Raw genomic sequence first — 21,014 nt, forward strand, 5'->3', positions numbered from 1 at the left:
CTAATCTGAAATGGGTCCAAACTGCCAAGTGTGACCTCACTGTCATCTCCCTCTCCTATACCCTCTGAAGTAATAACCAGGTTCTGAGTTGGTGGTCAGGCTGGTGGGTAAGGAAGCAGGACAGTGATAAGAATGGGGCTGATGACTAATTCAAGACTGGTGTGTAGACTCTGACACCTGAGAGTCCCTCCAGAATATGACTTTGATTTAAATGACAAACTCCATCTCAGGAAACAATACATTTTATTTGGCGTAATGTTTCTCCTTTAGCTGTGGCTCAAAAGAGGACAGCCTAAGTCCTTCTGGATCTCTGGTTTCTTCTTTCCTCGAGGATTTCTAACAGGTACGAGTGCTTTCCCAACAAAAAATCCCACAGGGAAGATCATGATTTGTCATACACTGGGTCTATAGGAACTGGCAAAACAGCATGGCTGCTAATGGCCTAACCATGAGGCCACTGAACATAGGGAAGTCCAGTAAGACCCTACTCTTCATCACTTGCCAGGGAAAAGGATGACAGCAACAGCAGATGTCCCCCACAACCTAATCTCTGCCCCTCTCAGGTTATGCAGGTGCAAATGCCGCTGCCCCTCTGAACACACACAATGTGTCCCAGTTCCCCATGTGACCTGTGATCAAAGGCACCGCATGCTCTCCACCTGCTCTGGCCCCAGCTCTAAGTAGCTTCCTCCCCTCTAAAAAATACTTTAAAAAATTTTTAATTTTTAACTAAAAAATACTCTTGATATCCCTTCATTAACCCCAGGGGGATGGAGGAAGGTATTCCAGGGATTCCTGCTAGGGACCCCCAAATGGGCCAGGGCCTCTGGACTACTAGATGCTAATTAGCTGAGCCCTTAATCTCTCTCATTCTGAATCCCTAATAAACAGCCCACACAAGAGCTGAGCAAGACTGTCATGTTGGAGAGACTGGGACTCTGAAACTCCCTCACTGGTTTGTCTCCCTCACAGGCAGAGCACTTCAAACTTAGTCTTTTTCCCTCACTTACCAAACAAGACCACAATGCATGTGTTGGCCCCACCCCTCCCAACATCAGCAACAGGCTTCCTGTCCCAATAAATGAACTCAAAATAAGTTGTTAATGGTCTCCTCCACGGAAAGAAAGATCTCTAATGGTAGAGCAGCCCAGTTGGGGCAAGTGTGGGCTGTGTTTGGGCAGAAGTGGTCTTGTTTGGAGGATCCATTTTTCTAAATTTTTATATTTACAGGAACTCTTCAAAATCATGCTCGGAAATACAGTTTGCCTATAGATGAGCTGAGTTTCAAGTACAACATGATTCCTGCTTATCGGGATCAAGCTGCAGTTATAGAAGCTGCCAAGAAAGTGAACTTTGGACAAGAACTGCCCATGGACCTGGAGGTATTGTCTCTCTGACTGTTGTTACAGGAAAGCAGCGTCTGTCCCACTGTCATTCAATATCTTGTCCAACCACCCCTGCCCCTCCTGCCTCCCACATGTGGGAGGAAGACAGGCAAGATGGGGCTCACACCCCACAAGATGAGCTCCCCAATTAGCAATGACAGGATAGGAACTACCTAGTCTAATTTGTAGAAATCTTTTTTAAAACAACAGTTTTATTGCTTCAGAAATTAATTTGGTTCTGAACCCCAACAAGCAATTCTCAAACACCAACTAGGCATTCTACAATTTGACTCAGTTCTGACCCTATCTACCCAGAGATAGCATCAGATCCTACAGGTTAGGGTTCAGCCCTACAAGACCACCCCCCCCCCATTTCAAGTGCCAGCTTCAAGCCCACATTCTTACCTGTGCTTCTGAATCACGGGTTCTAAGTCAGAGGTTTCACAACCCCACATTGGGGTTCAATTAATTTGCTAGCATGGCTCAAAGAACTCAGAAAAACTTTTTACTTAACTAAGTACCTGTTTATTGTAAAACAATGTAACTCAAAAACAGTCAAATGGAAGAGATGCGTAGGGTAAGGTATGGGGGAGGGCTCAGAGCTTCCATGCTCACCAAGTGTGCCACTCTCCCCAAATCTCCTGTTCACCAACCTGAAGCTCTCCAAACCCAGTCCTTTGGGGGTTTTATGAAGGCTTTATTATATAGTCATGGCTGATTGAGTCACTCAACCTCCAACTCTTCTCCCCTCCCCAGAGGTGGGGTACGGCGATTCACTCAAAGTTCCAACCCTCTAATCATATGATTGGCTTCACTGGCAACCCATCCCCATCCTTAGGTGCTGTCCAAAAGCCGCCTCATTAACATAACGAAAGACACTGACCTTTATCACTCTCAACATTTAGGAAATTCCAAGTATTTTGGGAGCTGTGAGTCAGAACCACAGAGGAAGACTGAATATATATGAGAAAAATATTTTGCTTATCTGAATGACCAAATGTATACTTTTCTTATAAATTATATTCTCACACATACCTACAGTAAGCTTCTCTTTGTGGATACAACATAGCAAGAGGTTAAAAGCAAGAGTTTCAGGATCAGGCAGGCCTAAATTCAAATTCTGACTCTCCACCTCTCCAGCTCTGTGTGCTACAGCAATTACCATCATGTCTGCACCTCAGCGCTCTCATCTGTAAAGTGGGGCTGATGCCACCACCTTCAGAGTTGTAGTGCACGTAAACAAAACTGCAGATGTCATGTGACCTGCACACAGTGCACACACAATAAATATTTGTGTAAGATGACTTATCTGCATCATTCATTCAGCTGTCTCCTAGAATAATTGGTATGCTAGCTTTATACATTATGTAAGTATATTAAAGATAAACAGAACTTCCTGCCAAGATGGAGGCGTAGGTAGACATGCTTTGCCTCCCTGCACAACCATAAGAAGGATCACAACTAATCTCAAAACATAAAAACAACGAGAACTGCCAGAAAATTGAATTGTATGGAAGCCCAACAACCAAGGACTTAAAGAAGAAATATTCATCCAGATAGGTAGGAGGGGCAAAGATGGGGAGCTGGGGCAGAGAGGACACAGTGTGGCAGCAGCAAGGCGCAGCAGCAGCTAATAGAACAGGCGGTCTCACGTTCCTATGTGGTGGATAAAAGCCAAGAGGGACACCTAGGGAGCAATCCCTGCCCCAGGCCACACCACCAGCCCAGGGTTCCAGCACCAGGGAAATAAAGCTTCATAGCTTCTGGCTGTAAAAACCAGTGGGGGTTGGGGCGGAGAAAGAAACTGCCAGTGACTCAGGAGAGTCTGTTTAGAGGGCCACCATAGTCCTAGAACACATACAAACCCACCCACTCTGGGAACCACCACCAGGGCAGCAGCTAGAGGGGTTCCAACTGCATACGGCAATGGGAGAAGTGACTGAAAAGGTGAGTGCCAAGAAAGCGGCATTGTTCCCTCTCTATCCCCTCCCGCACATACAGTGCCACAAAGTGGTAAAAAGACACTCCAAACTGACGAATACTGAAGGTTCACCCCTTACATTAACAGATGTATCCAGACAAGGAGTCAAAGGAGCTCTACCTAACACACAGAAACAAACACAAGGTAGCTGCCAAATTCAGGAGACTAAGAAATATGGACCAAATGAAGAAACAGATAAAAATTCCAAAAAAATAACTAAGTGAAACAGAGATAGCCAACCTGTCAGATGCAGAGTTAAAAACACTGGTGATAAGGATGCTCGGAGATCTCACCGAGTACGGCAAACACATAAGGGATGAAATGAAAGATACACTAAGTGACATAAAGAAAAATCCACAAGGAACCAATAGCGAAGGGAAGGAAGCTGGGTTTCAAGTCAATGAATTGGAACATAAATAAAAAATAGTCAACCAGTACAGAATGAAGAAACAAGAATTCAAAAAAATGAAGAATAAGAAGACTCTGGGACATCTCCAAAAGTGCCAACATCCAAATCATAGGGATGCCAGAGAAAAGGAAGAGCAAGAAATTGAAAACTTATTTGAAAAAATAATGAAAGAAAACTTCTCTAATTTGGTGAAGGAAATAGACGCACAAGTCCAGGAAGCACTGAGTCCCCCAAACAAGTTGGACCCACAAAGAACCACACCAAGACACATCATAATTAAAAAGCCAAACGTTAAAAATAGAGAACCTTAAAAGCAGCAAGAGAAAAGCAGTTACCTACAGAAGAGTTCCCATAAGACTTGTTAGCTGATTTCTCAGAAGAAACTGTGCAGGCAAGAAGGGACTGGCAAGAAGTATTCAAAGTGATGAAAAGTAAGGACCTACAACATAGATTACTCTATCCAGCAAAGCTATCATTTTGAATAAAAGAGCAGATAAAGTGCTTCCCAGACAAGGTAAAGCTACAGGAGTTGTTTTTGTTTTGTTTTGTTTTTTTAGGTATATTTTATTGATTTTATTGTCACAATAGTTTTCATTTTTCCCCCTTTGCTCCCCTCTGCCTAGCATCCCCCTCCCCCAGCAATTCCCCCCACCCACCCAGTCCATGCCCACGGGTCACACATACAAGCTCTCCGGTTTCTCCCTTTCCTATATTATTATTTTAATTAATTTATTATTTATAACAATAAAAAAAATAACAATCCCCCCTCTCAGCCTTGAGACCCTTTATAATCATAGAGGACAATGGGCGATGGTCTCATGCTCCTCTAGCTGCTTCAAGCTGGACATGGTCGTCGTCCTACCTACCGATGGGCCCAGAATTCCCTAATAAGAGTGGGGATGTGGAAGGGAGGGTGGCCTTCCCACATGGGGATGGATCTTGCAGACTCCAGGTCACTTGGCTGTCCCTGGACGACGGCGTGCTTGGTTTAACAGGCTGGCATCCTTGTTGTATTCTGGGGGCAACAGATTTGGCAACAGGGTTAAAAGACATCATTCAATCCATAACCACTAGATGACAAAAGGCAGGGATTAATTTTTCAACGTCCCCCATTAGGGAAAAAAGAAGGGCTTCTTTGGAGGAAGGTGTGCCAGGCATGTCACACCAGTTCAAAACCCTTTTGCCCACTACACTTAACTTGGGCTGAGGGAAATATTTTAGGTTTCCCCCCTCTCAGACCTCTGGGTCCTTTCTGTCCAAGCCATTAGAATAGAAAAGAGAAACCCATTTTAAGGTGAAGCCCACAGACCACCCCATGCTTCACCAACCCAGCCAAACTATTGAGTCTCAGAAGGCAGTCATGCAGACAGGATTAAGTAAGGCCTATACGTACGGACAATCACTCAGCTAATAAGATCCTCGGCTTATACCTTTTGAAAACAGAAAACACATGTTAATTTATGCAACATAACCCACAAACCAGTCTCTAAATCTGTAAGATTGTCTTATTGGAAAGACATCCAGTTGCAAGGCATTTAACATTCTTGCCTGTAAATTAAGCATCTTTGATGATGCCACAGACCTAGTTTAACTTACAAATGAAACTTTAAATGAAAATAAACTTTAAAGACAGTTAGCTGCACTACTTTATAGCCTACCCCTGAGCACTGTGATCTTTTTTTTTTTTTTTAAATCACGATTTTTCTCCCTAAGATTACCCTCCTTGTCATTAAAGGGACTGCATTAGGTCCATTTTTAATTTATCTTGTTCATTTGCATAAACACTACAAGAGCAGTAAGTGATCACTTATGATCTTTAGGTCTGCTTTGCTGGAACTTACACAAGGAACATGTAGGGTGTCCTTCAATCTGCCCTTCAGGGCACAGGAGCTGAGCCACATACCTGCCATTCAGCCTTGCCTGTAAACATCTGTCTTTTCCAAGTCCTTCTGGTTTTCCATTGTGCCTTAAGGTCCCTTCTAGCCATCTTTCAGGAAAGCAACCTTCATTCCTTTCCTGGAAAGATTGCCATGGACCGCACATCCAACCTAGGTACCAGCTCTTTTTTCTCATGAACTTTTATTACCTTCTAAGGTCAACCTTAGTTCCTCAGTGCTTTTCGGTGACAACCAGAGCCCAAGCATGTCTCCTTTAGGCATGACATTCCAGTCTAAGTCTTGGTCAACAAAACCTCTATTATCAACTGGTCTTATTATTTCCATGCAAAGAACCTTATGTCATTACTTACTTCTTCAGGATGCCAAATTCTGGAGAAATCAGGTAGGGAGAAAAATATAGTGTGAAAGAAAATCCTTGTCCTTCTAATATTCACTAACATTGAATTTCCATTTTTTATATATATTTTTCCCCACTGAAAATTTGTTTGTTTTTCTATTATATTTGTCTTTTTTTTTTTTTTGATTGCTTCCCCGCACCTTGCCCACCCTATCTCCCACAGTCAGTCCCCACTCAGTTTTCAATGTCCAAGGATCATTTATACATGTTCTTTGACTAGACCCTTCCCCTTCTTTCCCCCTTCTCTCCATCCCCCCTATCCCTTTGTCATTGTTAGTCTACACCTTGTTTACATAGCTCTGGATCTATTTTGCTTTTTTGTTTGTGTTGTTCATTAGTTTCCTGTAATAGGTGATAGCATAAGATATTTTTCTTTCGTTGCCTGGCTTATTTCACTAAGCATAATTCTCTCTAGTTCCATCCATGTTGTTGCAAGTGATAGAAGTTCCTTCTTTCTTTCTGCTACATAGTACTCCATTGTGTAAATTTACTGCAGTTTCTTGATCCACTCATCTACAGATGGGCACTTAGGTTGTTTCCAGCACTTGGCTATTGTAAATAGTGCTGCTATGAACATAGGGGTGCATAGGTTCTTTTGGATTGGTGTTTCAGAATCCTTTGAATATAGTCCAAGCAATGGAATTGTTGGTTCGAAAGGCAGTTCCATTTTTAGTTTTCTGAGGAAATTCCAACTGTTTTCCATAGTGGCTGCACCAGTCAGCATTCCCACCAGCAGTGCACCAGGGGTCCCTTTTCTCTGTATCCTCGCCAGCACATGTTGTTTGTTGATTTGTTGATGATGGCCATTCTCACTGGTGTGAGTTGGTATCTCATTGTGGTTTTTATTTGCATCTCTCTGATGGCATTCTTTCATATGTCTGTGGATCCTCTATATGTCCTCTTTGGAGAAGTATTTGTTCAGGTCCTTTACCCATTGTTTAATTGGGTTGTCTGTCTTCTTGATATTAAGTTGTATAAGTTCTTTGTATATTTTGGAGATCAATCCCTTGTCTGAGGTATCATTGGCAAATATATTTTCCCATATGGTTGGTTTCCTTTTCATCTTGCTGATGTTTTCTTTAGCTGAGGAGAAACTCTTTAGTTTGATGTAGTCCCATTTGTTTATTCTTTCCTTTATTTCCCTTGCCTTAGGAGATATATCAGTGAAAATGTTGCTACGCGGGATATCCGAAATTTTCCTGCCTATGTTTTCATCTAGAAATTTTATGGCACCATGGCTTACATTTAGGTCTTTGATTCATCTTGAGTTTATTCTGGTATACAGTGTAAGTTGGTGGTCTAGTTTCATTTTTTTGCATGTCCCTGTCCAGTTCTCCCAGCACCATTTGTCGAAGAGGCTCTTTTCACTCCATTTGATGTTCCTTCCCCCTTTGTCAAATACTAGTTGACCATATAAACCTGGGTTTACTTCTGGGCTCTCTATTCTGTTCCATTGGTCTATATGTCCTTTCTTATGTCAGTACCAGACTATTTTGATTACCATGGCCTTGTAGTATAGTTTGATATCGGGTATTGTGATTTCTCCTACTGTGTTCTTCTCCATAAAGATTGCTGTGGCTATTCGGGGTCTTTTTTGGTTCCATATAAATTTTTAAAGTATTTGTTCTAGGTCTGTTAAATATGTTGTTGGTCATTTAATAGAGATTGCATTGAATCTATAAATTCCTTTGGGTGGTATGGACATTTTAATAATGTTTATTCTTCCCATCCTTAACATAGTATATGTTTCCATTTATTTGTATCTTCCTTAATTTCTTTCTACAGTGTTATGTAGTTTTCTGAGTACAGGTCTTTTACCTCCTTGGTTAAGTTTATTCTTAGGTACTTTATTTTTCTTGTTGCTATGGTAAATGGGACTTTCCTTTCTGTTTCTATCTCTGAAATTTTATTGTTGGTGTAGAGAAATGCCTTCGATTTCTGAATATTGACGTGGTACCCTATTTTGCCGAATTCAATTTTTAGGTCAAGTAGTTTTTTCGTGGAGTCTATAGGGTTTTCTATGTACACTATCATGTCATCTGCAAATAATGGCAGTTTTACTTCTTGTCCAATTTGGATGCCTTTTATTTCTCTTTCTTGTCTGATTGCTGTGACTAGAACTTCCAAGACTTTGTTGAATAGGAGTGGAGAGAGTTGACATCCTTGTCTTGTTCCTGACCTCAGGGGGAATGCTTTCAGTTTTTGCCCATTGAGTATGATGTTGGCTTCAGGTTTCTCATATATGGCCTTTATTATGTTGAGGTATGCTCCCTCTATTCCCATTTTGCTGTTTTCATTATAAATGGGTGTTGTACTTTATCAAATGCTTTTTCTGCATCTATTGATATGATCATGTGGTTTTTGTCTTTCATTTTATGCGGTGTATTACGTTTATTGATTTGCAAATATTAAACCATCCTTGCATCCCTGGGATGAATCCCACTTGGTCGTGGTGTATAATCTTTCTAATGTTGGATAGAAGAGTATATATTTGAAAACTGATTAACAGAGCAACCTTATCTCTATGAAAATGTCATTATTTTAGAATTATTATCAGCTCTTTAACAACAATGGCATTGATGGATTCTCCAATTTAAGGTCATAATTATTTTCTGGTCTGATACAAAAGTGACTAACTGGCTTTTTAATTATGTAGACCCTCCCCTCCCCTTTCTATGTTCCAGCACAAGAGACAACACTTTTTGAACCCTCAGTGTATAGAGAATGGCTTCAGATAGTAAGCACTTTTTATCCTCCTTTAGCAACACACTAGAAATAAAATTAATAAAATTATCTATAACTGTATATTAAGGATATGTCTGGGGAATCTTTTTGTTGTTGTTGCTATTATGCATCAATAAAAGAAAAATACCCGAAACTCTTACTACTTTAAATTCACAAGTTTTCTTTTTTCAATAGTGTTACAGTTAAGCCCACTCTGAAAACATATCCACCATGCTACTAAACCTGACAGATTTTTACAATCTTAATTAGATAAGAATAAAAAAAAAAAATCTTTCTAATGTGTTGTTGGATCCAGTTTGCCAGTATTTTGTTGAGGATTTTCGCATCTATGTTCATCAGTGATATTGGCCTGCAGCTTTTTCTTTATTGTGTCTTGCCCTGGTTTTGGAATTAGGGTAATACTGGCTTCATAGAACAAGTTTGGGAGTTTTCCCTCTTCTTGGATCTTTTGAAATAGGCTGAGAAGGATAGGAGTTATTTCTTTCCTAAATGTCTTGTAAAATTCACCTGTGAAGCCATCCAGTCCAGGGCTTTTGTGTGCCAGGAGTTTTTTGATTACTGTTTCAATTTCACTAGTTGTTATTGGTCTATTCAGGCCTTCTGCTTCTTCTTGATTCAGTTTTGGAAGACTATATGTTTCCAGGAATTTGTCCATTTCCTCTAGGTTGTCAAATTTCTTGCCATACAGTTGTTTGTAGTAATTTCTTACAATCCTTTGTATTTCTGTGGTATCGGTTGTGATTTCTCCTCTTTCGTTTTCTGATTTTATTTATTTGGGTCCTCTCTCTTTTTTTCTTGATGAGCCTGGTTAATGGCTTGTCAATTTTGTTTACCTTTTCAAAGAACCAGCTTCTACTTTTGTTGATCTTTTGAATTGTTTGTTTGGTCTCTATGTCATTTAATTCTGCTCTGATCTTGATGATTTCCTTCCTTCTACTCACTCTGGGCTTGATTTTTGTTCTTCCTCTAGTTTTTGTAGCTTTAGGGTTAGATTTTTACTAGAAATCCTTCTATCCTTTTTAGGTAGGCCTCTATTGCTATAAACTTTCCTCTTAGGACTGCTTTCACTGTATCCCATAGGTTTTGGGTTGTTGTGTGTTCGTTATCATTAGTTTCCAGAAACTTTTTGATTTCTTCCTTGATGTCATTGTTAACCCATTCATTATTTAATAGCATGTTATTCATTCTCCATGAGTTTGAATGTTTTTGAGTTTTTTCCTTGAGGTTGATTTCCAATTTTAAGCCATTGTGATCTGAGAAGATGCTTGACATAATTTCAATTTTCTTGAATTTGTTGAGGCTTGTTTTGTGTCCTACCATGTGGTCTGTCTTTGAAAATGTTCCATGTGCCTTGAAAAGAATGTATATTTTGCTTCCTTGGGGTGAAACGTTCTATATATATCAACTAAGTCCATTTGGTCTAGGGTGTTGTTTAATGCCTCAATATCTTTGGTGTTTCTTTGCTTCTAATATCTGTCCATTGTTGACAATGGTGTGTTAAAGTCCCCTACTATGAATGTGTTGTTATCTATATCCTTCCTGAAGTCTTTTAAAATTGTCTTTACATATTTGGGTGCTCCTACGTTGGGTGCATATATGTTTATAAGGGTTATATCGTGTTGATTGATTTTTCCTTTAAGTATTATGTAATGTCCTTCTTTGTCTCTTTTTACGGCCTTTCCTTTGAAGTCTGTTTTGTCTGATATACGTATTGCTACCCCAGCTTTTTTTTCATGTCCATTTGCTTGATATACTTTTTCCATCCCTTCACTTTCAGTCTGTGTATGTAAATCTTTTGTTTTAAGGTGTGTCTCCTGTAGACAACAGATATGTGGGTCCTGTTTTCATATCCATTCTGCTACCCTATGTCTTTTAATTGGAGCATTTAATCCATTTACACTTAAGGTTATTATTGACAGGTATTTATTCATTTCCCTTTGTACCTGTGTTCTTCTCCTTCTTTTGTTTTCTTCTTTTTCTTACAGCATTCCCTTTAGCATCTCTTGCAATGCTGGTTTGGTGGAGATGTATTCTTTTAGTCTTCGTTTGTCTGAGAAACTCCTTATTTCACCTTCCATTTTCAATGAGAGCCTTGCTGGGTAGAGTATTCTTGGTTGTAGGCCTTTGTTTTTCATTGCTTGAAATATTTTTGCCAATCCTGTCTGGCTTGTAGTGTTTCTGTTGAGAAGTCAGTTGCTAGCCTTATCGGAGCTCCCTTTATGTTATTTGCTGTTTTTCTCTTGCTGCTTTTAAGATTCTCGCTTTGTCTTTGAATGTTGCCATTTTAATTATGACGTGTCTTGGGGTGGGCCTATTTGGGTTCATCTTCCTCGGGACCCTCTGTGCTTCCTGGATTTGCATGACTTTTTCTTTCACCAGGTCAGGTAAATTTTCTGTCATTACTTTTTCAATCAGGTTTTCTATCCCTTTTTCCTCCTCTTCTCCTTCTTGTATACTTATGATTCTAATGTTGTTTAGTCTCATATTGTACTGCAGTTCTCTTAAACTCTTCATTCTTCTTAAGTCTTTTTTCATTTTGTTGTATTGTCTGGGAATTTTTTTCTACATTGTCCTCTAACTCACTGATCCAATCTTCTGCTTCATTTAGCCTGCTTTTGATTGATTCTACTGTGTTCTTCAATTCAGAAATTGTATTCTTCATTTCTTCCTGGTTCTTATTAATAGTCTCTATGTCCTTTTTTATCCTGGTGTAGTTTTCTGTAAGTTCCTTGTAGCTCCCCTGCAATTCTTTGTAGTTTCCTTGGAGTTGTTGGTAATTTTCCTGGAGTTTGTCGTAGTTTTCTTTGACGTTGCCAAGGTCATTGACCTTCTATATAACCATTTTTTTTTAATTCCATGTCTGATCGTTGGCTTATGTCTATTCCATCTATCTGTCTTTCTGGAGATTCCTCTTTTCCTTTCATTGGGAAGTTGTTTCTGTGTCTCCCCTTGTTGAATTCTCCTTGTTTGTTTTTGCTTATTATATTTGTCTGCTTTGATTTCCCGCTTTCATGATAAGATTCTTTATAGGAGACCTTGGGGATTCAGTAGTGTAGTCTTTTTGATCTTCTGAGCCTACTGCTCCTATGTCACCCTTTATGCCGTTTGTTTATGCCGTCTGGTTGTATTTCAGTTACTCTTTAGTTAACATTTCCCTCTGGCTCGTTGATTGAGAGTCACTCTGCCCACCTTGTCTTGAGTTCTTTTGTGGAGGTGCTGTTAAAACATAAGCACACAACCTAGGCAAGAAACCCACACCCTCCAAAATATCCCCCAACTACAATCCCACTATTGGCAGCAAACGAGCCAGTATTAATATAAATGTAGAGAGATTAAGACTTTTATAATATAGGAGAAACAGGAGTTGTTTTAAATGAAAGAAAGGAGATTTTTTAGAGGGAAGGTGATAGAATAATAATATTAGCACATAGGGTCAAGGCTATGCGAGACAGCAAGTATATTTACACTATATGTTTCAAAAGGAGGGGAAGAATGCAGAATGAAGTGAGAAAGTGGAAGTGTATAGTATTAGGTTTATATAGCAGTTATATGCTATATGTTTAGTGTGAGAGAGAGGATAAAACAGACAAACAAAAATTATAGCAGAAGGATCTGAGGGATGGAAGGTAGGAAACAGGTTAAAGAAATAGTTTAAGAAATTATTAAAAGGAAAAAAGAAAGGAAGAAAGAGAAAATAAAGAGAGAGAAAAATAAGGGGAAGGGAAGAAGGGAAAGAAGGGAAGGGGAAGAAAAAGAGAGAGGGGAGAAAAAAGAAAAAAGAATTTAAAAAAATAGAAAGAAAGAAAGAGAGAAAAGAAAGAGATAGCAAACAGAAGGGGAAGGGAAGAAGGGAAAAAAAGGAAGGGGAAGGAAAAGAGAGAGGGGGGAAATTAAAATAAAAAATAGAAAGAAGGAAAGAGAAATGAGAGAGAGAAAAGGGGAAGGGAAGAAAGAGATAGAAAAGGAAAAGAAAGGAAGGAAGGAAAAGGAAAAGAGAGAGGAAAAAAAGAAACAAAGGGTTTTTACTCAGTTCAACTTTTAGGTGCAGTATGCTTTTTTTCTGGATCTGCCCCTGGTCAAAATTCCATGGGTTTCAAATCTTTTCTGGTTGGCTGGCTGGCTGTGGGGAGATCCAGCTTGATTCTGGGGTTGCTAGTCTCTTACTCATGGGCCTATCACTGCTCTGCAGCACCCTCAGCCCTCCTCAGGCTTGTCTAGCAATGTTGTTGTGCTGTTGGGCCAGCGCGCGCATGCCAGTAATCTCTGCTCTGCCTCCAGTCATGTCTCTATTCCCAAGCTACAGCATCCGCTCACGTCCCTGCCTGTATGCCTGCACACGCCACCTGCTGGCCTGGGGTCCCCAAAGAGTGCAGATCCACCACAGCTTTCCCGTATGGGTCCCTTTCCTTGCCTCAAAACTGTCCCTTTGTTCGGTAGGGCCCTGGCACAATCACTCAAAGCACCGGGGCATGTGCCACCTGCCGGCCTAGGGGGTTCGCGCCACCCACCAAGTCTGCAGTTCCACCGCAGCTTTCCTGTGTGGGCCCCTCTCCTTGCCTCAAAACTTCCTCTTTTTTTGGTAGGGCCCTGGCACTAGCGCTGCGCACGCCCAGAGCACAGAGCTTTCAGTCCCAAGTTGGAGCCGAAGAGGTCCCCACCTAGACTCAGTTCATACAGTTTCTCCCAGTCTGGGTTGTTCACTGTTCCCCCACGCCTCCGGCCTTTTCAGCCAAACCCTCTCGCTGATTCCTTGCGAGACTTTGCTGGTCGGTGCACCCCTGGCAGGGGGAAGCCTCCAAGCAGCTCCTGGCTAGTGAACTGGTCAGCGGCTGCCCCTCTCGGGTTCCGTACGGCAGACGCGCCAGTCCCGCCAGTCCCGGAGGCCCAGAGACTCAGCCTGGAGTGCGCAGCTGAACTTTCCTCCCTCCTTCACACTGCTCCCGCATTCCCTTCCCTGTTTGCACTGTCTGAAATCCGCACTCACTCGCTCTCTCCTGTGTTTGCAACCGAAGTCCTTCCATGGTGGGAGCGAGCAGATAACACTGCTACCTACTCCGCTGCCATCTTCCTCTTCCTAAAGGAGTTCTTCATCACCAAGCCATTATTATATGAAATGTTAAAGGGTTTTATTTAAGAAAAAGAAGATTAAAACTATGAATAGTAAAATGACAACAAACTCACAATTATCAACAACCGAATCTAAAAAACAAAAACAAAGCAAACAACTAGAACAGTAACAGAGTCATAGATATGGAGACCATATGGAGGGTTATCAGTGGAGAGGAGGGGGGAGAATGGGGAAAGGTATAGGGATTAAGAAGCATAATTGGTAGGTGCAAAAAAGATGGGGGGTGATAAGAACAGTAAACGAAATGGAGAAGCCAAAGAACTTATATGTGTGACCCATGGACATGAACTGGGGCGTGGGGGGGGGTGGGTGTGTTACTGGGTGGAGGGTGACAAAAGAAAAAAATTGGGACAACTGTAATAGCATAATCAATAAAATATACTTTTTTAAAAAGAACTAATAATGCACTAAGGATGCAGTTTAAACTCTTTTCTCACATAAGTTTACTCCCTCTGGAGCAGAAGCTCTCAAAGTGGCATCCCCACAACAGCAGCATCAGCATCACAGGGGAACTTATCAGAAATGCAAATTCCAAGGACTTAATCAGAAACTCTGGGCTGGGACCCAGAAATCTGGATATTTTAAAAAGTCCTGACTTCCAGCCAAGATGGAGGCCTAGACAAACACACTTCGTCTCCCTTCACAACTAAGAAGGAATACAACTACCTCAAAACTAGAGCCAACCAGAAGTTCCAGAAAACTGAGCTTCATGGAAGTCCAACAAACAAAGATAAAGAATAAATACTCATCCAGACAGGTAGGAGGGATGGAACCAGAGCGGAGAGGATGCAGTGTGGTGGTGGCAGCAGGGGTGGCAGCAGCAGGCTGGCGGAAAGTGGAGTCACACATTTAAAAAAGTCAGGAGGGACACCTGGGGAGTACTTCCAGCACCAGACCAAACCATACAGCTCACGGTCCCAGCACTGGGGAAAATAAAGTCTCATTGCTTCTGACTGTGCAAACCAGTGGGGGCTGGGGCAGAGGAAGAAACTGCCAGTTTGTCAGTGGAGTCCACTTGTTTAAAGGGCCCCCGTGGTCCTAGGACATCCACAGTCTCACCCACTCTGGGAACGATGGCCAGGGCAACAGCTAGAGAGGCATCAGTCCCGTATGGGAGTGGGAGAAGTGCCTGGAAAAGGAGCGAGTGCTGAGCAAGCGGCATTGTTCCCTTTCAGACCCCTCCCCAACATACAGTGCCACAACATGGTGAAATGGGTCGCCCTGTACTGAGAATACCTAAGGCTCCACCTCTTACAATGTAACAGGGGCCACAGCTTTACCTAAGACACAGAGGCACACAAACACAGAAGCCTGTCAAATTGAGGAGACAGAAAAGTATGGCCCAAAAGGGGGAACAGATCAAGGTTCCAGGGGAGAACTAAATGACGAGGAGATAGCAAACCTAGAAGATGCAGAGTTAAAAACACTGGTGATAAAGATGCTCACAGGCTTGACAGATATCCTTAAATACGGCAAATGCATAAGGGAAGAAGTGAAGGCTATGCTAAATGAAACAAAGGAAAATCTATACAAAACCAATGGTGAAGGGAAGGAAACTGGGAATCAAATCAATGATTTGGAACATAAGGAAGAAAAAAACAGTCAACCAGTACAGAATGAGGAAACAAGAATTTTAAAAAATGAGGAGAGGCTTAGGAACCTCTGGGAAAACTTTAAACGTGCAAACATTCGACCACAAGGATGCCAGAAGGAGAAGTGGAAGAGCAAGAAATTGAAAACTTATGTGAGAAAATAATAAAGGAAAACTCTACAAATTTGGCAAAGGAAATAGACATACAAGTCGAGGAAGCACAGAGTCCCAAACAAGCTAGATCCAAAAAGGACCACACCAAGACACATCATAATTAAAATGCCAAACGTTAAAGATAAAGAGAGAATCTTAAAAGCAGCAAGAGAAAAGCAGAGAGTTACCAACAAAGGGGTGCCTATAAGACTTTCAACTGATTTCTCAAAAGAAACTTTGCAGGCAAGAACGAACTGGCAAGAAGTATTCAAGGTGATGAAAAGCAAGGACTTACAACCAAGATTACTCTATCCAGCAAAGCTATCATTTAGAATGGGAGGGCAGATAAAGTGCTTCCCAGACAAGGTAAAGCTTAAGGAACTCATCATCACCAAACTTTTATTATATGAAATGTCAAAGGGACTTACTTAAGAAAAAGATCAAAATTATGAACATTAAAATGACAACAAATCACAACTATCAACAACTGAATCTTAATAAATAAGAACAAAATCTAACTAAGCAAACCAGAATAGAAACAGAATCATAGGTATGGGGATCATCTGGAGGGCTATCAACTGGGAGGGGTAAGGGGGAGAAATGGGGATATGGTGCAGGGACTAAGAAGCATAATTATTTGGTACCAAACAGACAAAGGAAAATTATAAATAATACAGGAAAGGAAGAAGCCAAAGAACTTATATGCACTACCCATGGACATGAACTAAAAGGGGTGGGATTGCTGGAGGGAAGGGGGGTACTGGACAGAGGGAACAAAGGGGGGAAAATTGTGATACTGTAACAACATAATCAATAAACTTTTTTTTTTAAGTCCTACATGGGGTTCTTAGCCCACTGAAGTCTGAGAACCACTGCTCTAGAATATTAGTGATTCTCAAAACTTTAACTGTTGGTTAAAATCACCCATAGCGCTTTTTAAAAATTCTGATGCCCAGGCCACATCCCAGTTAGATCACCCCAACCCATCAGGCATCAAAACTCCCCTGGTGATGCCAGTATACAGCCAGGGATGTGAGCCACTGCTGCCAATCTGAGCCGCCCAACTTAGATGCTCTGAGATATTCATGGGGGAAGGGAGTTTTTGCCTCAAAGCACCTGTCCACCCCAGTGGGCCTTATAATTTTTTATATGTGCCATAGAATTGAAGATTTGCTCCAGAGTGCTCTTGCCAATAAAGTATTCTCTAACCAATCAGTGGAGTTGAGGGGAGTGGCTTTAACTAAGTAAACCTGCCTTAAAACATTACAGTAGCCCTGACTGGTGTGGCTCAATGGCTTGAGCACTGGCCTGCAAACCAAAAGATCTCCGGTTCAATTCTCAACCAGGGCACATGCCTGGATTGAGGGTTAGGTCCCCACTTGGGGGCATGTGAGAGGCAACCAATCGAAGTATCTCTCCCACATCAATGTTTCTCGTCCCCTCTTTCTAAAAATAAATAAATAAAATCTTAAAAGCAAACAAACAAAAACTAATGGTATTAGTAAGGAATTGCTCCTGGGTAATTCAGTCAGTATCCACTCTACGCAGACCTGTTCCCATAACCTTGAAAGACCTTGCTAAAAAGTAATTGGTGATAATCACAGCCTTCTTACCCCATCTGCTTCCCACGAGAAGAAGAAAGTCATAAAACTATGATATTAGGTAGTCTGAAGCCCATGAATGGGGTTCCCAGGGGTATCCCCTATTAGACATGTTGGAAGTGTGTGAAATTTGGTGTCAAACTGAGAAGCAAGTTATTTTACCTTTTGAAGTCTGAGTATTCTCCTCTCTAGAATGTCAGTAATAACGGCAATCTATAGAGTGGTTCTTAGAGTGAACTAAGGAGGGGGTGGGACAGAGGAGATGGCCCACAGCTGCTGACTGCCTTCCCCTCTTCTCAGCTGTAAACTTCTGGGTCTGTTTCAGTTGCCCTCTCCTGAGGATGGCATTCTCGTTCATGGAATGTTCATGGATGCTTCTCGATGGGACAATAATGAGATGGTGATAGAAGACGCATTGCCTGGACAGATGAATCCAGTGCTGCCTGTGGTGCACTTTGAACCTCAACAGAATTATAAGCCAAGCCCAACACTTTACCACTCCCCACTTTATAAAACAGGGGCCCGGGCAGGAACTCTCTCAACCACAGGTGAGCATGTTCTAAATTGGTACAAATACTGGCCAAATGCAAACTACAATCAAAGCCCAAATGCTAAGCCTTAAGCGTAGCTAATTGGCCCAATGGAGATCTTGGGCCAATTAGCATAGATTAAAATGAGGTCACTTATATAAACATATAAAAGCTTTAAATTCTGTTTATTTTATTATGGAGTAAAGAATGATGTTTTAAGATTAATACTTGTTGCTATTAGTCTAATGAGTAGAAAATGGAATTACTTTAAAATATAATTTTAATGTAAGGGACTGAGTAGACACTAAAATCTATCTCTCACCAAATCCATTGAGACTCATCAAAGAGATTTAAAAATAAATTATTAAGTGGAATGCCATGCTGCAAAAAGGGGAAATCTGAGTAGACCTGAAACTGAGAGATAGCCCTGAAAAAAAGCAACCAGGCAGATGGAAAGCCACAGGAACAGATAAGCTGAAGAACTGAATGTAGACAGCTGAAGGAGAATAAGCTAAGGAAATCCCGCAAAATACTTCACCATGCAATTTTTTTAAAAAGGGAGTCTGGTAAAAATCAAAATTTCCAACATTTAGTTAGCAGGCAATCTAGGAGAAAGTAGATAAAATGGAAGAATAATAATATTTTTCAAAATAACAGCTAATAATTTCCCAGTAAAGAAGAAGCACTTGGGTCTTCAGTCCTGTTAGGCATAATGTTTAAAAACATAAACAATTAAGACTACCAGAGATAAAATCCTCAAAACAAAGTTAAAATATTAACATGCTGAAATTAAAATTCCAGAGTATTAGACTGATACCAGACATCTCTCATTATCCACAATGCATTTGAAAAGATGATAGAGAAATATCTTCAAAGGCCAAAGGCAAAACAACTTTGAACCAAAATTGAAAATGCAACCAAATTATCATCATTCAAAAGGGAAAGTGTGATAAAGATTGTCTCGGACATACAAGGCTCTCAATCACCACTGACACACTATTTCACACACACACAGAGTTAAAGCTTTAAAAGTTTGACCATAAAAGTGATTTTAATAATAATTATAGAAATATGGGAGATGGGGGAGGACAGAAAGACCTTCAAAAAGTTTCCCTTTTGAAATAGAGAATATAGATACTGGTGATATTTATTTTTCTAATAAAAGCTTCAAAGTATCTTCTCTAAGGGTGACCTACAGAGTAGAACTAAAATAGACACTCCTATCACATGCCTGATCACCCACTCCTATTAGAAATCTAAAAAGTATTAAAAGATATATTTTAAAATTAATAATAGTATGTACAAGTTTTGGTGTGGTCACAACTTTTATTTATCTTGGATAAATATCTAGGATGAAATGACTGGATTATATGGTAAGTATACATTTAAGTTTTCAAGGAAATGTTTTCCAAAGTGGCCACACCATGTAACATCCCCACTAGAGGGAAGACAGGGAGAAAGAGAGGGGAATAGACAGATCTATGACATTAACCATCTTTTCTGGTGCTCATTTATATCTTCATTGATAAAGTGTCTGTTTAAATCTTTTGGCCATTTTTTTTTTAATTGAGTCATTTGTCTTATTATCGGCTACAATTTCTACAGGACTTCTGTCTTTTTGGCAAGAGGAAATGAGAGAAGGTGGTAATTAAACTGATGTAGCAATGGCACAAGACTCAACAAATAGATACTCAAGCGCACTAGACAGAAAGTACAGCAATACACTGTGCATATTTGGGAACTTAACATAGAATAGCAGCAGCATTTAAAATTGGTCAGGAACAGAGAAATTACTCCAGAAATGGTTCTGGGACCATGGTTAGACCAAACTTAGATCATATTTCATACTACAAATAAAAATTAAGTCACAGGTTGATTGTATATACTTAATCATCACTAAATTTTAAAATTATCAACCCAAATGAAATCATGGTCTTAAGTAATAATCATCAACAGCTGCTATATCCCAAAAAAGAAATGCAATCAGACATAAAGTGCTTCTGGTGGAAGTACACACCACCTATAAAGTATTCTTGCCAAAAAGCTAAAACCTTAATGTGATCACGTCTCTAGATCTAACCACCCCTTTACAAGGATAGAGAAATGTGTTTAAAATCACCACAGGGATGCTGTCAGCAAAACCCAAACTTTGGAAAACTTTACAGGCCAAACAGCCTGCTTGTTTCCAATAATATATTACAAGGGGGTGGCAAAAGGAAGAGAGGAGTAACCGACCAATTGACAGCGATTTGAGATATACATCAATGTCGCAAGGTATGAACCTTATTTGAATCCTGAATCAAACTCATGGTTAAATATATGGAGATTGTATGTACTTACAAAACATCACTCAAGCACCTGCCAAGGCACCATGCAGGGAATAGACACAAAGGTAAAGAGAGGGGAGATTCGTGAGTCTTCTCCAGGGGACACCCTGTCCCCTAACTTCTGCACAGTAGGGTTTGCTGTGAACATGGTGCCAGAAACAGCAACTCCTGTGTGGAGGACAGGACCCTCTTCTCACCTGGGCCCTCATACAGAATGAAGAAACTGCAAAACTGACCCCTCACTTCAGATGTCACAGAGCTGAGGACAAAATATCTCAGGAGCCCCAGTGCCTAACTAAGGAGTGGAACACAGGATGGGTGGATGAATGGATGGCCAACCTATCAACTGCATCCCACTGAAAGCTCAGGCCTGATTCTAGTCCACTGCTCCCAGAATGCAGAGAACTTGAAAGATAGCTCATAATGTTATACAAAGTCTAAGCTAGACAGGTCCTAAAGGATCATTTCTTCTAACATTTTCATTTTATAGAACATAAAAGTGAAATCCATAGAGGACTATTTGCCCATCATCTCTGGGAGGCAGGCTCTTGACTCCAAGTACTGTACTCTTAGTATTAAGGGGTAATTCTTTAAGTAATGACCCTTCCCCGCCCCCCTTTATCCTTAACTAGGTCATTCAACCAACTTTGTGGTGACCGTCCTTTTACCCTCCAAGAGGCCCAAAGATTACTGGATTGCCAAGGGGTCGGCTTTGCTCTGCCAGCTGAACGAGTGAAAGGGGCACCTCCATGCTGAAAAAGCAGCAGCCAGAGATCTTTGAAAGAGAACAGAATTTGCGTAACTTATCTGTGATCAAAACAGCATTACTTCTGATCTGATTTAAGGGTAGTAAGTGTGGCTTTCATTTC

At 40.7% G+C, this 21,014-nt stretch overlaps 1 protein-coding gene across 1 annotated transcript in view; it reads left to right on the forward strand.

Moving 5' to 3' along the window:
• DNAH6 (dynein axonemal heavy chain 6) overlaps nucleotides 1-21,014 on the forward strand; it is a 328,739-nt gene extending 307,725 nt beyond the window's left edge. Inside the window, exons 74-77 of the mRNA XM_090281614.1 lie at nucleotides 271-343; nucleotides 1,231-1,382; nucleotides 17,614-17,836; nucleotides 20,778-21,014. Of these exons, the coding sequence (XP_090137740.1) occupies nucleotides 271-343; nucleotides 1,231-1,382; nucleotides 17,614-17,836; nucleotides 20,778-20,881 (552 nt within the window). The 3' untranslated portion in view covers nucleotides 20,882-21,014. The remainder of the gene's footprint in view (nucleotides 1-270; nucleotides 344-1,230; nucleotides 1,383-17,613; nucleotides 17,837-20,777) is intronic.

Source organism: Furipterus horrens, unplaced genomic scaffold (assembly GCF_987537825.1).
Source record: "Furipterus horrens unplaced genomic scaffold, mFurHor1.1.pri manual_scaffold_6, whole genome shotgun sequence".
NCBI classification, from domain to species: domain Eukaryota; kingdom Metazoa; phylum Chordata; class Mammalia; order Chiroptera; family Furipteridae; genus Furipterus; species Furipterus horrens.